At 44.0% G+C, this 20,743-nt stretch overlaps 1 protein-coding gene across 4 annotated transcripts in view; it reads left to right on the top strand.

The window, feature by feature from the left end:
- KCNK10 (potassium two pore domain channel subfamily K member 10) overlaps positions 1 to 20,743 on the top strand; it is a 130,878-nt gene that overhangs the window by 60,767 nt on the left and 49,368 nt on the right. For all 4 annotated transcript variants that reach the window (XM_046647069.1, XM_046647070.1, XM_046647068.1 and 1 more), the window contains exons 2-3: positions 1,953 to 2,287; positions 20,591 to 20,708. In XM_046647069.1, coding sequence (XP_046503025.1) covers positions 1,953 to 2,287; positions 20,591 to 20,708 — 453 coding nt within the window. The remainder of the gene's footprint in view (positions 1 to 1,952; positions 2,288 to 20,590; positions 20,709 to 20,743) is intronic.

Here is a 20,743-nt window from a genome sequence, read left to right as displayed (position 1 = left end):
TAATCTCCCCATCTTCAGATCCTTAACTTAATCACATCTGCAAAGGCCCTTTGGCCATGGAAGATAACATAGGCATAGGTCCAGGGATTAGGATGTGGACATCTTTGGGAGTCGTTATTCTGCTGACCACAGAGGGAACAGGGGAGAGGGGGAGGTGGTGTTTCCAGAAATGGCATTTAAGCCCAGACTTATGGGTCAGAAGGTGGGTGAAAGTGGATGCGAGGAGGTCACATAGCAGGCTACTGGATTGGTCCAGGCAAGATGTGATGATGGCTTGGATGAGGCTAGTGGCTGTGGAGATGGTGAGAGGCACAAGGCATTGAGATAACATGGGGAGGTCGAATGAATGGGAAATTCGGGCAAGGCTGCAAGAAAGCCGCCCTAGACAAGGCTGTCAACAGGGAAAGTGGGAACCTGAATATACCATCTTTAGGGAAGGGTTAGCAAGAAATAGTGCCCAGGCTGCTGATTCTAATTCTCAAGTCTTTCAATCAGAGATTCGAGAGAGTTTTGTGTTCATGTAAGTCAGAATATAATGTATCATTTAATGATTTTATTTGATAGAATAATGTACAATAAAAGGCTGATGTTCACCTTTGTTTCCAAAGAAAAAAGCTGATTTTGAAGCTCTAGGAGGAAAGGCAGATGTTTACGAACCTAGATTCCTCAAGTTGGCCACCCCTCTGGCCAAGTGTCGTCAGGATGGTTGGTGCTTTGAACAAGGAGTGACATCCCTGTGCTTTTATTTAGCCCGAACTTCCCAGGGCAGAGACTGAGCAGTTTAGTTCCCACGAGTGGGATTGTTCACCCCACTTAGGTAATTAGGTTTGTTGTCTCAATATCTTATTTATACAACAGCCAGGCTGCACCACGACAGAGGCCATAATAAACATTAGTATAATAAAGAGAGAACAAAATCGAAGCGAAGCGGCCATGCGCTGTTGCACAGGATAGATTTCTTGAAATGCATGACAGCATTATGTGTACAACATACCCTGAACTTCCTGCCGTTCCAGAAAAACCTCCAGCTTAACATATTTATTTCCAAGGTAATGAAATTGCCCTTGCAGAGACCAGGGACCTTTGAGAATTTGATGTGTTCTGAAAACCAGGGAAAATTTTCTTTCCAATGGCTTCTTATTGGAAGAAAATAGAAGAAAAATTCTATTACAAATAGATCAGGAGAGATTACATCTAACTCATCACATTTTCTCTTGAGGAATACATTTAGTATCTATTTTATTATTCTTATTTTTTTCAGGAAACCAAGTTAATTGGCATAAAACAACACTCATTATTTCCATTCCTCGTATGGCCGCCTTTCTTTTTCTTCACCTTTAGTAGTCTTCAGAAACCCAAACTTTCCTTACTCTGTCTGATTTTTGACTTATCTCCCTTACAGCAAGCTTATCTTTCGTTCTTTGGTTTTGTGACCACAGCCCTGGATAAAAGGGACTTTTAAACTTGGTAGTTGTTCCTTTCTCCTCTGCTCTTGGTATCACCTAGCCCTCAGTACTTGGATAGAATAGCTGGGTATCCCTCTCCTATTTATGTCCTCTCCAAATTGAGCAATATGTCTATTTTTCAAATATGGTGATTTATGGTGTATCTTACACATCGTTTAAACAAGGTAGCTAAGGGAAGAGATGAATTATAAATAACAGAGACATGGTTTTCAAATTTAGACGCTTGTAGAGAAATAGAAGTATTTCAAACTCAATTCATAACGATTTTTTTTTAAAACTAGGACTCCTGGTCTTATTTTTTTAGAACCCAAACAGGCACCTAGCAACTGATCAAATTCCCTAAATGTGGACTTGGTGAACCAATTTTTGATCCTCACATGTGAACGCTGGCTCGAGAAAGACATCTGTGCTTTGTTTTTGACAGGTTTTGCGTTTTGTGTTTATAAACAAGCTCTCTTTTCCCCTCTCCCCCACCCTCTTTCTCAGTGGCTGTTCCCGCAGCTGCGCCCCCGGTGTGTCAGCCCAAAGGTGCCACTAACGGGCACTACCCGGCCCCACGCCTCTCCATCTCCTCCCGAGCCACGGTGGTAGCCAGAATGGAAGGCACCTCCCAGGGGGGCCTGCAGACCGTCATGAAGTGGAAGACAGTGGTTGCGATCTTCGTGGTTGTGGTGGTCTACCTCGTCACTGGTGGTCTCGTCTTCCGGGCACTGGAGCAGCCTTTTGAGAGCAGCCAGAAGAATACCATCGCCTTGGAGAAGGCAGAATTCCTGCGGGATCATATCTGTGTGAGCCCACAGGAGCTGGAGACGTTGATCCAGGTGAGCAGGGGGTGAGTCAACCAGAGAACAACCTGTGGGCAGAGAGGACAGCATCGATTTTGTCTTTCTGGGTCCCTGAGTTTTGCCTTTGGTTGGAGATGCTCCCGATGGTCAGGGAAGTCCTCTGCGGGGAGGTAACATTTGAGCTGAGACCTCAAAGAAGCCTGAGAATGAGGCACATGACGGTGTGAGGGAAGTGGGGGCCACATGTGCAATGGCCTCGATGTGGGAGCAGGGTGGGTTCTGCATCACCTGCTTTTGGATGTGGTGGCCAGAGGCAGCAGCGGGCAAAAGGGCTTTGGGTTTCCAAATTCAAGTCCACCTGTGTATGCTGATTAACTTCCTGGTTCTGAAGTCTGTGTGAGATGCTGGGGTAAGAGGGTGCCCTAGAAGCCAAAGAAAGAAAGAATTTTAAACAAGCAGGGATGTATTAACCAGCCCAAGGTCAGTGAGGATGGAATAGAGAAAACGTCACCAGATGTGAGATGAGGAGGCTGTTGGCGACGTGGGAGAGCCATTTAGGTGGATTTATTGGGGTGAATAATAAGGATAGCAGTAAGAGTAATAATCAAGGTTGCTGCTTTTGGACACATTGTGTGTCACACAGTGTGCTAAGGCCCTTACCTCCCTTAGATATTAAGGAAAAAAGATCCGTAAAAACATAGAAGCAGAGGGGCTGGCCCCATGGCCGAGTGGTTAAGTTCACGTGCTCCGCTGCAGGCGACCCAGTGTTTCATTGGTTCAAATCCTGGGCGCGGACATGGCACTGCTCATCAGACCACGCTGAGGCAGCGTCTCACATGCCACAACTAGAAGGACCCACAACGAAGAATATACAACTATGTACCCGGGGGCTTTGGGGAGAAAAAGGAAAAAATAAAATCTTTAAAAAAAAAAAAAAAAAAACATAGAAGCGGAGAACTTTGGGCGACCTGCTATAGAAGCAAGGCAATGAGAGCAGAGGGTGCAGGTGGCCTTGGCAGGGGTGAGCTGGGCCTGGGAAGGGCTGTGGGAGAGCAGAGAGTCATCTAAGGTGGTGTGACGGGAGGAAATGAAACAGGAGGCTTGAGAAGTCTGTGAAAGGTAGAGAGAACTAGGAGGAGGAAGGCGGGGGAGGAAGGGGAAATGGTGGGGAGCCCGGGTGGAGGGATTCACCTTGGAGGTGAGGGAGGATGGCTGCCTCTGAGGCTGAAGTTTGATTCCCTACCCTACACACCCTCCCAAACCATGAAGAATAGGCCATGGGGGAAGGTGCTGACGTTTATGGAGGCAAGGGAGCGTCTCTTCCTCCTGTGGGTTCTAACGTTTGGAAGGCAGAGGAATAGAAAAGATGGCTTCCACAATTCTTTCTGGGTCTGGGATTATCTAATGGCTTAAATTCTAACAGCTACTACAATCCAGGATTCTGTAGGCTTCGCAAGGCTGGGCTAGTTTATTATGTATGTATGTATTTATCTCTTTCAAACTGTACTGATGGGGTGGGGGAATTTTGAGGCTACTTATGATCTGGCACCTTTGTAGTAACTGTATTCTTTTACGTTAGTTTTGATAATCTGACTTGACTCTTAGATAAATAAAAATACACATTTTTTCCCCGGGAGTAAGTAAGATTTCATACCTATGCCCTACAATTTTTATTAAAAAATAAAACTTTTAAATGCTAAAATCCAATGGCAGTGTTTCATATCACTCTTTCTTGGATGGCTTTGTCTTTTTCTTTTTTCTTTTCATGAGAAAATGCTACCAAATCTGGTGGTGAGAGTGCTGTACTAATCTGTGCCAGATTTAAGGCACAGAAGGCCATAGAGAATGGAGGAAATAATTCTGGAATAGTTTTAACTAAGAATGAAATTATATTTATATATGTTGTGTTATGTGGTGAGATCTTTTTGTTTAGTTGCAATACATATAATAACCTAAAAGGCAGTCTGAATTGAGTCTAGATTCATCCTTGACTTTTCCTTTCTTAGACAGTGAGATCTTGAGGAAAGGGATCATGTCTTATTATCTTTGCATCCATGCGTAGCCCATGCATTGCTTTGCATCTAATTATTGCTCAATAGAGAAATGCTTTCAGAATGAGATGTCAAACTAAATCTATAACATTGGTGATGCCACGGGATAGCTGAGCTTATGCATGCATTTGTTTATTAATTCAGTATTTCTGTATTGCCCATTCTTTGGTTCTTTCCTTTATGCAAGAGCTCAGAGGCCAGAATGAAGGACAGGATGGGGGAGTGTAGAGGTTCTAATTCCTGTGCTGCCATTAAGACCCATCCCATATTTTGACCTCAAAGTTTTCTCTGTGAAATGTGGTGTGTGTGGATGTGTGTGTCTTAAGATCATTTTTATAACAATTAAAAAAGCTACCCTTTATTAGGCATAGGCTATGAACCAGGCACTTACACCCATTATCTCATTTAATCTTTCCATCAGCCCTCTAAATTGGTATTATTATGCCCATTTTACAGGTGAGGAAACAGATGCTAAAAAGAGGTTGAGTGACTTTCCAGTTGCCAAAAAGGCAGAGCTGGGATTCAAAGTGAGGTCTGTCTGACTCTACCCTGCTGCACCCAGTGAGTCCACAAGCCCTGTAAAGAGGAGTCTTGCTTTATCATAAGCTCAACTCTCTCTTAAACATTTGCTTTATATATAACACTTTCTAGAGTTTTAGCAGAATCAAGAAACATCGGCGTTCCTTGCTCCCTAACAGAAAGCATTTCTCTGTTTCTTCCCCCTAAACCCATTATCAGTCCTGGACCTGGAGTACTTTAAGATCTTCATCCACTGTGATTTAAGGATTTATACTTGTGTTTATCTACAGTTTTTGTAGGTTAAGCAGATTTAAATGCTGAACCTGTGTCAACCAAGAATCACATCATTATGGTTTACCCTCCAGTTCACTGATTCCTTCATAGGATGAAAATATCCACACTTATGGATCAGGGGAGCATGTGCTCACTTTATGCTTCTGAGCAGCGGTGTATACAGTGCTCATAAGAAACACAGTATTTCGTGGGGGGAGGTTTCAGTGTGATGTGTTCTAAGCTGGAGAAATAGTATTATTGTGTCTCACCAAAGTCTGAACGGAGTGACTGATAGGTAGAAAATTAGATCGATGTAATGTCGGGACTCGTGGCTGGATTGAATGACCCCTCATAAAGCTAAGTTGGAAGGTGTGATTCATGCTATTAATAACAAAAACAGGGTAACCAGGACAGCTTAACCCCATGAAATGCCTGGATAGCTTCGGAAAGCCCCAGCTGGGGAGAGATTTTCCAATGAATAACTATTCTGTGAGGATAGTCTTTTGTGCCCATTTACAGATGAATTCCCAGGTACCGTGGGACTCTGGAGGAGACCGAAGGGTCGCTGTCCCTGGAAAGTGAAGAAAGACAGATTGCTATTATGGAGGAGACTGTCTCATCCATCCATCCCTCCATTCACCCATCCATCCATCCATTCTTTAAATTACTATTGAACTCCGGTTGTATCAGGTAACATGCTAGGTTTTGGGATGGACAGGGTGAGAATACGACGCACCTTGAGCAAGTTACTAATGTCTCTGTGATCCTGTTTCATTATCCATAAAATGTGCCTAAAATCCCCCACCCTTAGGGTGTTGAGAGGATTAAATTCTATAATTCCTGAAAAGAACTTTCAACTATGCTTGGCACATGGTGAACGCTCATAAAAAGATAGCTATTGCAGCTGCCGCTGTTTAGAGTACTACTCAAGGAACTCAGAGTTGCAAGCAGTGGTTCTTAGCAGGGAGGGGGTTTGCCTTCAGAGGGCATCTGACAATGTCTGGAGACGTTTTTGGTTGTCACAACTGGGGAAGTGCTATAGACCTCTAATGGGCAGAGGCCAGAGATGCTGCTAAATAGCCTGCAATGCACAGGATAGCCTCCTCATCACAAAGAATTATCCAGTCTAACATGTCAATAGGTTGAGAAAACCTGGAGGAAGAGGCACATAAACCAATAATTGGAATTCATTGGAATGGAGCTATTTGAAGTATGTGGAAAAATGCCCAGTGAGGTAAATAGGGAGGATTTTGTGACTATTTATCTTCTTTAGTCCCCACAACTATTCTATGAGGATAGTCTTTTCTGCCCATTTACAGATGAAGAAACTGAGGCAGCAGGAGGTGAAGTTACACGCTCAGGGTCACCTGGTTAGTAAGCAGAGGGTCTAGGATTCACTCCTGGGCAGTCTGAACATATATCGCAGGTTCTTCACCACCACACGTTAAAACAGAAACGAGGAATATGGGAGGGGTTCATTCGGTTGGCCATGGTAAAGGGAATCCCAACATCATGTGAGGTCCGTTGAGAGAGCTGCAAGTGGTCGGTGTAGCTTGAGCTGAGAGGTATAGGCAGTGGTGGTAGGAGATGAGGCTGGGGAGGGGGTGGGGGCTGGATTTAGGAGGTACCCAGAGAACCTTGCTGAGGAGTTTGGGCTTCATGCTGTGGGAAGTGGGGAGTCACTGAAAGATTTAAGCAGGGTAATGACATGATGGAAATTTTCTGTTGGAAAAATAACTCTCTTAGCAATGGGGAAGTTGGGTTGGAGGAAGGAGGAATTGGAGGAAGGAAGACCAATTAGAAGAATACTGCAACATCCTAGGTGGGAGATGCTAAGACAGAGAGAAGGAGCCACATTTAAGAGAGTCTGACAAAGAAAACTCAAAAATGGCCCATTCCTCTTTCAGCCAAGATTTCTGGAGGGCCTGCTCTGGGCTCAACGTCCCTGTCCATTCAAGCAGAGGCCCCATGGGCAGCGTCACCTGGCGATACGCATCCAGACCCTGGAATTACCTTTCTGTGTTAAATCTCTTGCCTGCTTCTGGGCTGTGTGATGTGGGTGAGCAGGGGGTCACCCTAGGCCTCAGCTTCGATTCTGCAAGGTGGAGATTGTGATAATAGTGTCCACCTGTGAGGGTGAGCTGAGGATGAAACAGCTCAGTTACTTTTAGCTATTGTGATTGCTACTATTTGTTAGGGAAGGCAAAAGAGAAGAGAACCAGAAAGACCGTAACGTGTTTGCATCCTGGGGTTCTACTAAAGGAAAAGAGAAGAAAGTTTCTGAAATGCTCTCTGAGTCTTCAAATCTTAAATTTTCTAATTGACAAATTTTCTTGGTTTGCTTCTCCTGTTAAAGTGTAAAGTCCCTTCCACATAAATCGCTCCCCGGAGGGCTGGGTTGGGCTGCTTACCCCATGCTGCTGTGTCTTTGTGGCTTGAGGCCAGGGAAGCAACAGGAGCAATTTTCTATTCCATTTAGAGGGCTCACCCCGGCCACCTAGGTAATCATCTTTATCCTGAGCTTTGGTGGGGACACTTGCCTCATATCTATTAAACAGACACTGGGCTGGCTGCACTGATCTCTGTTTCCCTTGATTGTTCCTGTGCGTGGTTTGAGACATAATGTGATGACCGCTGATTCCAAGTGGGACTGAGTGGAAGAGCCTGTATCTGCTGTGTCTGGTTGTTATTTAATGCTCCCCGCCCAGCCCCCAGCTCCCCCACATCAGGCATGCTGATCTTCCAGTTTCGTGCCCTGGGGCAAGCCACTCTATGCTGAGCTGGGCCTCAGCAGTTCAGCCCATAGAGGACACCTGAGATCCATCCATCTCTAGAATCTGACCCCTGAGACGATGGAGGGAGTCTGCAGATGACAGTAATAGGGATATTTCCCACAGAGCTGTTGTAATAGTGAAAAATAGCTCCCACGTGTTGCTTATTTACTTTCCCGTAGGCATCATTCTAAGGGCATCAGTCCTTGAGCTCATTTAACCCTTACAACAAGCCTGCAGGGAGGTCCTATCGTCATCATTCCATTGCGTGGATGAGCAAATAAATTCTAACAAGTAACCTGCCGAAGGTAAGTAACAGCCAGTAAGTGGTTAAACTTGGATTTGGGCCTTGGGATGCCCGACTCCAGAGCCCGTATGTCTAACCATTGTGCTTTCCTGCTCATTTGTGTCGATGTGCGTATCCCGTACACTGTGTCTGGGCTTTTTCTGAAAACTTTTACTCGAAGGATAAGACTGGAGGGAGAAGGAAAAATCGTTAGGGATTTCGACTGTCTTTCTGGATTTGGGCAGTCTGACCTGCTACTATTGCACTCCAAATGTGGACTATTGTATTTTCAAAGAAGGGGATGTCAAGGGGGGAAAGAGCATGGGCATTAGGGACAAGTAGACTTGGTCCCTTCCACCACTGAACCTAAGTCTTGTCCTCCCATTAAAGGGACGGGACAGTCCCTCTCATTCGGAACATGGGGAGGAGTGAATGAGATAACCCACATAAAATGTCTAGCAGAGTGTCTGGTGTATAGTGGGCATTTGGGGAACCTTATTTCCTTTCCCCTGTTCTATCTTTCTTCTCCAAAGTTGAGTACAGGGAACAGAATTAAAGAGACAGTGATAAGCATACCTGGAGTACTTGCATTTCTTTGGCAGTGGAATAACGTAAACTGAATGTTTTCAAAGTCACAGTTTCCATGAAGTTGATTGGACAGTCACTCCATCCCAAGAACTTCTTTATCAGTGATGCTCTCACATGCCACAATTGCTTACTTCCCTGTCCCCAGTACCATTGTCTTAGAAACTTCTGTGATAAGTGGTCTTGGAGAAAGCAATAAAACATTCTTCTTCTGTAATCCTCAGAGAATAAAATCATGAGGTGGCTTCACTGAGTGACAGGGGAAGGGACGGATGCTCAGTCTGCGTGGATGATGATCTATATAGTTGTTCTTCAGGTAGTGAATTCTTAGACGTTTGAAGACTTTAAATGCCTGCAGTGGAGCTCATGTGGTCATATGGCTGCAGTTTCTCCAGGAAATAGCCTCGTTGAAGGGAGGGTGTTTCGTGGGGGTGGGTTTAGTGTTGAATGAAGTGCCCACCAGGGAGGACATGGGATTCTCCTTTCTAAGTGCCTAGTTGTAGTGCAAGCAAGAAGGGCTCCCCTCTCGCTGGAGAGCATCCCTGGGGGCAGCGGAGGGTGAGCAGGTCACCTCGCTGTCCAGAAGCCTGACTGTTTTCCCTGGCGTACTTCAGTCCTTGCCTCAGCAAGTTACTTAACTTCTTAGAACCCTCTGGACCCCAAAATGGGCACCTTCTATTCATGGTAGCTTCTTTGAAGAAATTCTGAAGCTTTCATGTGCCTGGCATGGGCTAGGTCTGGAATTTCCTGGAAGTATTAGCCTTTGGCATAGGGGGCAGGAGTCCCTTCTCATCCTGCTTTGCTCCCCCTTCTTGGCTGGTTCTGTGACTTTCTATGTTGGTGAACAGGGCCTTTGCCCCTGGTTTTACGATCTCTTAGGGATTTTTATCCTTTGCTAATAAATGATTAGAGTCCTACATACTTTGCTCAGTACTTGAGCCTCTAGCTGTGTTTGATGAATATTAGTTGACAGCATTTATTAAGTACTGACTCGGTGCAGGCTCAAGGCTAAGCATTTACATATATTCCTGAGCCTCATTTTTCACTTCCCATTATCCCAAGGAGTAGCCACTGCTACTGCCCAAGTTTACAGAGGCTAGGTACCTTGGTTAAGTTCCCACAGCTAGCTGGTGGCAAAAGCGGGACTGGAGTCTGGATCTCTCTGACTCCAAAGCCCATGCTCTCTTAATCAGGTTCTGTCCTTGGCTTGACATGATGGGGCCAGAGAGGGCGTAATTGTATCAAGACAGATTCCTCCTCACCAAGGGAAAATCCGCTTGAACGACATGATGGGAAAGCTCCTTTGTGAGAGTCATTGCTTGCATCTTACACAGAAACCCCTCCTCCTTTCTCTCCTGGATTTACTATAACTTCCCAACAGACAGAGAGCATCTGTGCCAAGGCCAGGTGCTGGACTGTGGCCTCTGGCATACTGATTCACCTCACTGCCTGTGCTCTTTGGGCCTGACTCCATCATGCTTTGGTCAAGGAGGAGTTAATTTAAGATATGGGCAGCTGCATGAGAGGACTGGATACAATGCTGTGGTCCTGAGTATGGACCTTTGATGTTGTCATGGTGACCAAAGCTGCTATTCTGTGGATAAGGAGAGGGCCAGAGATGATGAGCTGTCAAACCGTTCCCTCCAGAAGCAGAAGGTGTTGGTTAATTTGCAAGATCCATGAACATTTCCCAAGGTTGTGACATTTGCCATTCTCTTCTTCTGCCAAGCTCCAAATCACTCACTCACTCACTCTCTCATTCACTCGTTCATTCATTAATTCAACTAATTTACTGATTACCTACTGTGTGTCAGACTCAGTGCTAGGTACTGAGGACATAATGGTGAATAAAAGACAGACATGGTCCCTGACGTGTTGGAGCTTATAGCTAGGATGGTCACACATCCCAGTTTTCATGGTTCTGGAGTAATTGTTAGTGCCTCTTTCTCTCTCAGAAGTGTCCTGCTTTGAAAGATAAATCATATGGTCACCCTGATAGGTAATGGGAGAGGCAAACCTTATGCATATAAACACACAAATAAGTGTAAGTAAAGCCAGGATGAATGCTGCAAAGGAGAGGGAGAATGAGCCTTGGGGCATGTGAGTAGGAGAATGACTTTGTAGGATGGAGATTCTAGAAGGAGCTGAGTGCCAAGGTGCTGTGGTAGAAGGAAGCTGGGATGTCTGAGGACTTAGGAGAAGGGAGGCATATGTGGCTGGAGGTCAGTTAGCAAAGGGAACTTGGTAGGCATTTAGACTGGAGATGGGGGGGGTGGCAAACTGTGCAGGCCTGATGTGGATTTTATCCTAAGAGCTCCACAAAGCTATGGCTGTGTTTCAGGCAGCAGGGTGACATATCTGATCAATTAGTACATTGCCATTTTGGTCCCACATATAAACCCAGGGTAACAGTGATAGTTAGGAGCTGGTTTTAAGTCATTCATTCATTCATCCATTCATCCATTCAACAAGACATTTGTGGAGTCCAACTATGGCACTCTGTTAAGTATTTTGCTCTGGATTTCTGATTTATCCTCAGAGGTGGCAAAATTCAAGTGCTGGTGGAAGCCTTCGCAGACCCTCCTGGGTGGGTGGCCCTGCTTGGCCCTGTAGCATCAAGCACCAGTATATTCCTCTATACTTCTTAGACTCTACTGAGGGATCATCATTTTTCTCATCTGTCTCCTTCCTACGACTGTGAGCTTTTTGAGGTTGAGTCTGTGTCTTTTGTTGATACATCCCTAATGCCTGGCACGGTGGCTGGCCCATAGAAGATGCTCAAGGTTTGGGGAATGAACCAATGGTGCTTTTTGTATCCAGAGATCTTGGAGACCAAGAGCCCTTCATTTAGATACTTCACAGAAGCAAAGCAGAAAATGAGTTTGTTTCTGTTCCGTAGAAGTCCTTTCTTTTTGGTCTGGTTGTGGAGAGTACTTCTCTCAAGTTTTCTTTCTGTCTTTATGCATGTGCAGATTCCCCTGGTGTCTGTAGCCCCCAAAACTTTACACGTTTAGGAAGGTAATGCTGTTAAGGAAAGTATAGCGCCTGAGACATCTATTCAGCAGCCTGTGGAAATCCTTGCTGTAGTCAGAGTACAGAGCCAGATGAGCCTTCTTGTTCCCTGTCCTGGGCCGTCCCTTCTTCCCAGCAGCCTTTTGTGCAGGAAGTTTAGCAGATGACCTCTGGTGAGTGCAGGTTTGGGCTCTTTGTGCCCAATGACACAGCTCTGATGAGTTGAAGGGACTCCCCTTGGCTGATGCCCTGAAGTCAGCGGCTCTGCCCTTTCTCCAGCGAAGCGGTCACGCGGAAGATTGTTCAACGCATGCAAGATCGGGCCTGCAGCCCCCGGCCTGTCTCTACAGGCCTCCACTTCATTATTATTATTGTCTTTATCCCTGGGGTTGTTGATTCCATCACTGTTTAGTGAAGAAGATCTAAAGCTTTTAAACCAGAAATTAAAGAGCTAATGGAAGTTGGCCTGCCACCGGAAAAATGAATTTGCAAATGAGAACTCAGTGTTCCAAAAAACTCCCACAAAAATAAAACAAAAACCTCAAAATGGATGCTACTGTGTCCACATTTTTGTACAAATGTGCTTGTGTTTGCTTCTCATTTAAACTGAAGCGAAAATCTCATTTAATGAGATTTTGATGGTGTGTGGCTCATACAATTATTTTCATTACTTATAGTCAAATGTATTCATTTAGATAGCTAATATTTACTAAGTGCCTGTCATGAAGCAGGTGCCCTTAGGCGCTAGTAGGCAAGATGCCTACTCCCTGCCCTCCAGAAGCTTCTAGTCTAGTGTTAATTGCATCACTAGCTAACGCTTGCCTGGTGTATACTATGGCCAGACCCAGCTCTAAATGCTTTGTGTATATTAAGTCATTTGATCTTTACAATGATCTTTGAGATGAGGGTAAGCAACTAAGGAACAGAGAAGTTAAATAATTTTCCCGAGCTTAAGTGAGAGGGAGAACTGAATCTGGACCCAGGCAGTCTGGCTCCAGAGTCTGTGCTTTTTAACCACGATGCTCTACCCCTGGTTGGGGAGACCCACTTGGCTTGGGTAGTTAGAGTTCAGGTGACTGGTGCTAGAAGATAACGAAACACTTAGGCCCCTATTCATGGAGCAGGAGTCTCTGATTCAACCTGTGAGATCCCCCGAAAGGACCGTCATTCACCTGTGAGAAGACCACAGACGGTAATGATTATCTGTTCGTTGTACTCTAGAGGAACGTGGCTTTGCATCTTCACATAAGGTGTTGAGGCTGGATCAATATCTTCTATTTAAAGGACATGAGTTATCATTCAGGTCTGCATTAAGAATAGCTTCTCAGTCTCTCTTGAGAACACGTATTTTCCCTGTTTTCTTGGTGGAAGTGGGCGGAAGAGATGGAAAGCTTGCTGATGCAGGTTAACTTTACTGAGTAAGTGAGGGTTTAACCTTTTGTTCTTTGAAAAATGAGAACCAGAAGTACAAATTCCTGCTTCTCTATATTGTCCTTTTTCGGGTGGCAGAAGGTGACATAACAGAAAAGCTTTAAAAAAATGTTTGAAAGCTGGACACAGAGCTATCTGTGGAGATAGGAGGGGGCCAGAGTTAACAGAGTGGACTTTTAAGCTGTGCCAGCTCTGCCATTTATTAACAATTACAACTGAGGGCAACTTACTTCTGTTTTCTGTTGTCTTGTTTATAAAATGCGAAGAATAATAGGATTGATTCTTACAGGGTTTTTGTGAGGGCTGAATAAGATAAGGTAAGATAAGAACCTGGCACATTGCAAATGCTGGCTACTATGATTATTTTTAAAAGTATTCTAGAGCTTTCTTCGAAGTCTCTGGGATTGTCTCCACTTCCTTGCCTGCCCCTTCATCAAACTGTGCTTATCAGAGAGAGGTGCTGGTAGCAGGTGCTGACATATTCTGTAAGGGGGCACTGAAAATGAAATATTAATTTCAGATTAACATTGAGCACTCAAAAGCAAGAAAGAGTCTAAATAAATAGCTACAATGAAGACAAGATAGCAGAAGCATCCCTTTCTCGTGATGTTATTTATCATCTATTAAATTTCAGGTTTTCGCCAGTGCAGTGTCAACGGAAGGAATAGTAATCTTTGATTTAGCTCATGCTGCAATGAATCAGAATTCCCGCAGCTGCTTTTGTAGCCCAGTAAATTTTTTTTTCCCCCAGAAGCTGGACGGACTCATCTTTGATAGGTATAATCTCAAGTGCAGAGATAGCAGGGCATCCATCAAACATTTTTCTCAGGACCAGGGTGATTTCTCAACATCACTTGGCAAATTTGTTATTCAGTCTGTTGAGGCTGAGTCCAGACTGAGATGAAAGGTGATGGTTAGTTGTTCTGAAAGTTTATTGATCTTACCAGAGCACATATACGTCTCTTGCTTCCTTAGTGGGCTCGATGCTTTCCTTGTGGTTTAAAAGTTCTCTTATTTCATCCTTCCATGTAGTCAAAGAGAGAGAGAAAATAAATTCTACATTGTAAGGCACAGTTTGGAAGGTCAGAGAGCTCCCCCAAATATGGCCTGGGCCCACATGACAATATTTAGATAGATTAGTCATTAATATGTACTCAGGTGCTAATGAGTTGAATTCTAGAACATTCTCCCTGTCCCCTCAAGAATTTAATAGTGGTAGCAAGGAAAGCTAGCTTGTCTTAGCATAGGCTCTGGATGTGTGGTCTTGCTCATCTTGAGTTTCTCCCATTCTCCAAACAGATTCTCCACTCATCCTGTGCATCCTGCAGGTGGCCTTCACTTTAGATTTATAACCAGGCTGTAAAGTTCTGATGGACGCCTGCTGCCTGACTTTCCGGGGACTCGAGGAAAGGCTAATATTTGCACATAACTGGATATTTAGGACAGCAGGAAAGTAAACACCATCATAATCTTCACTGTGGCACTGAAAGTACCTGTCTTTCCCTTTTTATGGTCTGGCCTGTTTTTTTCGAGTGTTTATTTGTGGGAGACTCTGAGGTGGTGTGGCTGTTAGGATGGCCAGTCCACTCAGGCCAGCACAGGCCCCAAGTCCACCTGTACATCAGTCCTGCTTCCTTTCCCCCTCGACCTCTCATAGATACTTGACGGGTCCCAGCCTGGTGGGAGTCATCCTGCTCTCCCAGAGGGCAGGGAGCTGGGCCAAGAGGGTCTGAGATGGGGAGAAAGAACACAGAGGGTGGAGAGAAGCTGCCTTTCCAGCATTTGGGACCGTGATCTTCCTGTTTCACAATTCCAATAGCATCCGCTTTCTAGCTTTTCCCTCCCACTGTTTGAAATATGCTGTGGTCTTGCACTTGGAGGTAAAATTGCCCCTCCCCCAGCCCCAGCATATTCCCTTCTGCTGCTCTGAAATATTTATATATGAAATACTTCTGAAGCAGGAGAAATAAAAAGCAACTGTGGCAAACAAATTAATGTCATGCTGCCATTTCTCACCTGAGGCCCTTCCGCCACCAATGTGTGCGGAGGTGGGAAGAGGCTGCTCGCCTGTTGTCAGTGTTGTGAATCATTAGGGGCATTTTTGAGTTGTAATGAATGTGTCTGCCAGTTGCCTTTCTCTGTCTCACAGGGTTTGTGGCTTTTCTTCTGTCCAGTAATGGCTGAAGGTATGCTCACTTTTAATACGTTTATGAAGCCACTTTCCACACCAGTCCCCTCATCCTGCCTCAACCCCTGGCTAAACATCTACTTCATAAATCCCTTTGCCGACCATGCCCTCTGTCCTCTCGGGATTAGGACACAGAGCCACCTGTGTTCCCTCAGATGAGGTCCTTTCCTTTTGTCCCAGTGGTGCAAGCTATTAGTAAAGTGACTGTGCAGACTGGGTTACTCCTGTCCTGTGGTCCCAACATGATAATGCACACAGCCCCTTTTCACTCTGCAAGGGTCCTGGTTTGCACAATAAATCAGACGATCACCCAGCTATTAGTGTCGGTGCATATGGCTCCAATTGGTTGTATTCTTCAGCCAGTCTCGGACGAGCTGAGTGATTATTGCTTCGCCATTGTTTGTCTCTCTTTTTGACGTCACAGAAGGAAACAGGGAAACAGATTATCTCACCGAGTACACAGATCATAGGAGAAAAGCCACAGACAGTTAGTGGTCCCTTGTGGGTCATCATTCACCCCAGGGTAGTGCTAACACTCATGATGGTATCTCGTGCCATCCAGAACAGTGATTTATGTCGCCTGGCATTGCCTTATGGGATTACAGCACTGGGGGAACGTGGTGGGGAGCCTCCGAGGGGTCTTTATCTCCCCCTTCTCTCTTCCCTCACATGAACCTCAGACCCGCCTCACTGTGTGAGAGGCTGCAGTTTCTCTATTACATGTCTCAGGTGATCCTATGCATGGGGAGCAGGAGGATGGAGAGAGCAAGAGAGAAACAGATTCTTTTAGTTATTTATTTCCCAGTTTTATTGAGATATAATTGACATATAGCATTGTGTAAGTTTAAGGTGTACAAAATATTGATTTAATACATTTGTAGACTGCAATATGATTGCCACCAGCTAACACCTCCGTCATAGCACATACTTACCGTTTCCTTTTTTGTGGTGAGACATTTAAGACCTACTCTCTCAGCAACTTTCAAGTATATAATGCAGTCTTACTAGCTAGAATCATCATGCTGTACATTAGATCCCCAGAACTTATTCATCTTCTAACTGAGAGTTTGTACTTTGACTAACATCTCCCCATTTTCTCCACCCCCAGCCCCTGGTAACCACATTCTAGTCTTTTAGAGCTTGCCCTTTTGAAGTCAGCTCTATGTTATTAATATAATAAAATTTATTAGTCATTATATTTCTTTTTGTTGGGTTACTTTCTTATGTTTGTCTGATTTTGCAGAGAAGTAAATTGCTTTCCTCTCACACCTCTGGGAAGATCATGTGCCTAAATTTATTGCATTACTTTGTTCATTCGTTTGTTACTGATTTAACGATTCACTCATGAACCATTTATTGAGTACTCGGGTGGGGGCTGGAAATTCCAACTTAGATGCTAAAAAGAAAAATTCAAGAAAGAGTGGAATTAAATTTTAAAGCAATGCCTTCTTATCTCTGGTACCGTTTCCCTGAAGCTTGAAGCTCTCACATTACATTGAGTATAATTTTTTTTTGGTCCTCCTAAGACCCTCTGAATTTGATAATAGTTGAACTTGTAAGTGAGCATATGATGCTCCTTGAGTCTGAGATTGTGGCCTAAAACGATGCTGATGTTGGTTGAACCTCTACCCTATAATTGATCTTTTAAGCCAAACTGTACGTGGCTCATTTGTGTCATTTCATTGTCTATGTGCTTAGACATTTTTAATTGGCTGGCTTATCTTCGCTTTTGTAGTCTGCTTGCAAAGAAAAAAAAAAAACTTAAAAGCAAATGCATTTAATTTTGAAATATTTTACTTGAGTTCAAACCGTTAAGATCATTAGAAAATACTTTAGAAAATTGATAAAGTTCGAACAATGAACTCAATCAGAAATATGCTTATTGAGTTAGAAATGATGCTATTAATTCCAGTGATAACCGTTTGTTTATACTGGGTTTTCCCTGTATGTATATAATCTGAGTTTGCCAATTCGTTTTAATTCTGGTTGTTTGCTGGAGTCTTTCTGACCCGGAAGCTCTAGATAGAATCAAACCTCATTCCCAGCATTGGCAGTTGTCCAAAGCCTCGCCAAGAGCTTGGCGACTTGTTGGAGGGTTCTCAGTCATGCTCTGTGCCCACAATAACCTTTATATTTTAATTTCCACAAAACCATTTCCCCAAGACATTTGTGTGTGTAGCCCAGTCTACTGAAGATTTGGGGGCGCGAGAGAGGAATTTATATCACAGGGATAAAGCAAGTTAAAATTGGATACTAGATGGCCCTGCCCTTCCAAAGTCCCCGGTGTTGCTGCAGCTGATCTTGAAGCTCGACACTCCTTTCTCTCTTTTTCATTCTTCTCCTCCTTTTTCTGGACATTCCCGCTCTTTTCTCTGTTTCCTCCCTCTCAGGGTATAAAGTCAATCTTTCCCCATTTTAATTTATTTTTTAATTTTATTTTTAATGTAGAGCAATTAAGCTCTCACCAGCTCCAACAGTCAAATGAAGTTTGGTGCCTCCATTTACATGTTAAGGGAAGTTATCTCATTAGAAACCATCCCTTGTGAGGTCCTTTCTGCCTAAATTCTGGGACAATGGCAGTCCTTCTCGCTCATTTCTGTCTGTAGGTGAGTATGGAGTTGGGGGAAGAGGAGGTCATGTATAAAGGAAAGGGCAAGACCGTAGCTTTGGGCCAGTTGGGGTTTGTATTCTGGCTTCTCCATTTCCGGCTTACGTGAGCCTGTTTCCTTATCTCTCGTGTGGGCATAATATTACTTTCTTGCAAGTTGTAGAAAGGATAAAATTGAATAACACACAAGTTGTGGAAAAGATAAAATAGAATAACATTTCTAAAGCACCTGGCTCAAGGCAGGAGCTCAAGAAATGTTAGTTTCCTTTCCTTTTAAATAATAAACACTTTCCTTGAGGGTTACATATGTAAACATTAAATATTTATAAATTGCATAATTCAAGAAGATTAAATTGAAAAGAAATCTTACTTTGGGCTTTTTGATGAAATAAATAATTATCTTTGCTTGTCTTTGCTGCAAATCTGTATTTTTATATGCAGCACTGGGTCTCCTAGTGATGTTTATGGGCAATTCTCAGTACACTGAGACTTGATTGAACCCAAATTCTCTTTGCAGCTTCATAGAAGTTGTAAATATTAGGTATTGATGGTGTGATTTGAGGCCACCTAAGTGATTGAGACCTAGTGCTGTCCCTGAGGTATTATTTCCAGGTAGGGCCCATCAGAGCCGAATAGATAATGCAGATATAAACACTAGTTAAGGCCTGTGGTTTGATCTGATGATGCTGTCAGCATAGTGAAAGTGGATATTTTACCACCAGAAAGGCCTCGCCATCTGTCTTCCCTCTGAAGCAGAGCAGAGCATAGCTCCCGATGAATAAGTGATTGTTGTCAATTAGGCTGATATAACCATCGGCAAAGGCAGCCTGTACACATCCCATGCAGCCGGATTTTAAATTCTGGAGTGCCAGGGTTTATGTTAGAAACAGTGGCCAGTGTTGTATTTCATGTTCTTAGAGGCAGGAAAGACTAAACTGAAGACTTTAACAAAAGAGATCTTTTTCTATTGTTCAGTCAATGACCTAGGGGTCTGTCAAATCCAGCCTGTAGCCTGATTTGTACAACTTGTGAGCTAAGAATGGTTTTTGCATATTTAAAGGGTAGTGAAACGAAAAGACAAATATGCAACAGAAACCATGTGTGGTCCACAAAGCATGAAATATTTACTATCTGGCCCTTTATGGAAAAAGGTTGCTGATCCCTGGTCTGGAGGGTTTGAAATAGCTCAGATAAATGAAGGCAAAATGTAAGGATGATTGACTTGTTCAGTTGTGATCTTATTTGTGGCAACCGATCTTCCTGCTTTAACAAAGCTTAATGGGCATTCTCTAGGATAAATATAATTACATTTCAATATTTAGTTGCATGGGGTTATTCCAATTTTGTCCAGGAATCAGAGTCTCTTTTTGTTGTTCTAGAAGTAGCTCATATGTCTGTCCCCACCCTGTGAAGCCCCCACCTGTTGCTTCTTCACCACAGCTCACCTGTTTGAAAGCTCTTGCTACCGTCTCCCCTTGCCTGAGAGGGGTTGGCAGGGGCTAGCTTAGGAAGGGCTGCCGAGGGGTTTTCCATCTTCTTCTGTGCATGCTGAGTGAGGCTAGGGAAGGATTTTCAGCAGGGGAGGGTGTGATCAAAAGTCAGTTACATATACTTGGTGCAGAGTGTGAGCCCTGGGAAGGGAACAGCTGTGGGGGCTGCAATGCGCAGACTGAGCCTCCTGGAAGAAGCGGAGCCTGGGTTAGACCCTGAAGGATGGGGATGGGTTTGGACGAATTCCCGTTGGTGTGAGGGAATGACTCGAGGAGTGTCCTGCCCCGGCTGGAGGCTTGTATGGTAGTGTGAGACGAGTTTTGAGCATCAACGTCGCCAATTTATTGGGAATTTTAAAGTGTGTGGGATTCCAAATCCAGTAGCCAATGAAGGGTCCTTGTTGTTTCTTTTAAAAAGGAACAGTATGTGTGTGTGTGTGTGTTGGGGGAGAGTGAAATGACAATCATGAACTTGACTACTGTTTGTTAAACTCTAACTCAGTGCCAGGCACTGAGCTAAGTGCATTGCGTGGATCATCTCATTTAATCCTCACAACAACTCTGTGGGGGAAGCTATTGTTATCCCCAGTTTGCAAGTGAGGGAGTTTGGGCTTGGAGAGTTTAACTAACTTGCCCAAGGTTCTGAAGTTAATAATGGGCAGAGCCATGATGGTCTGACCAGGAGCCCAAGTTCTTAACTCCTGCACTTCTGAAACAAGCTCAGTGTAAAACATTCTAACAAAACAGAAAAGGGAAGAGCAAAAAGCAACTGAAATCCTGCCTTCCGGGAATGACCACTTGGATGATGATCTTTAAGACGTCTTTCTATGTATATGCACAACAGATCTGTATGCATTTGAATAACCCAGGCCTGGATTGCATAAATCCTGTGCCTGCAATTTTTACATAGACGGCACCATACTATATATCCTAATTTTTTTTCCACTTAAAACTGATTTTCTAATTTTTGTAAGTGGGTGCATAGTATTTCACTTTGGCTTGTATTCTCATCTGTGGAACCAGTCCTCTGTAGGTCATGGCAGGTTCTTGAGAGAGAAATCATTTGAGAGCTTTTTGTTTTTAAACTTGTTAACTGAGTCTCATGCTTTCTCACTTTCTCTGCAGCATGCCCTTGATGCTGACAACGCAGGAGTAAGTCCAATAGGAAATTCTTCCAACAACAGCAGTCACTGGGACCTTGGAAGTGCCTTTTTCTTTGCTGGAACTGTCATCACCACCATAGGTATCCTCTCGTTTGCTAATATCTTTTCCTCTGCA

The sequence above is a fragment of the Equus quagga genome, chromosome 20 (genome assembly GCF_021613505.1).
Source record: "Equus quagga isolate Etosha38 chromosome 20, UCLA_HA_Equagga_1.0, whole genome shotgun sequence".
NCBI classification, from domain to species: Eukaryota; Metazoa; Chordata; class Mammalia; order Perissodactyla; family Equidae; genus Equus; species Equus quagga.
Note: the sequence above shows the minus strand (reverse complement) of the source record. Positions and strands in the feature narration are given on the sequence as shown.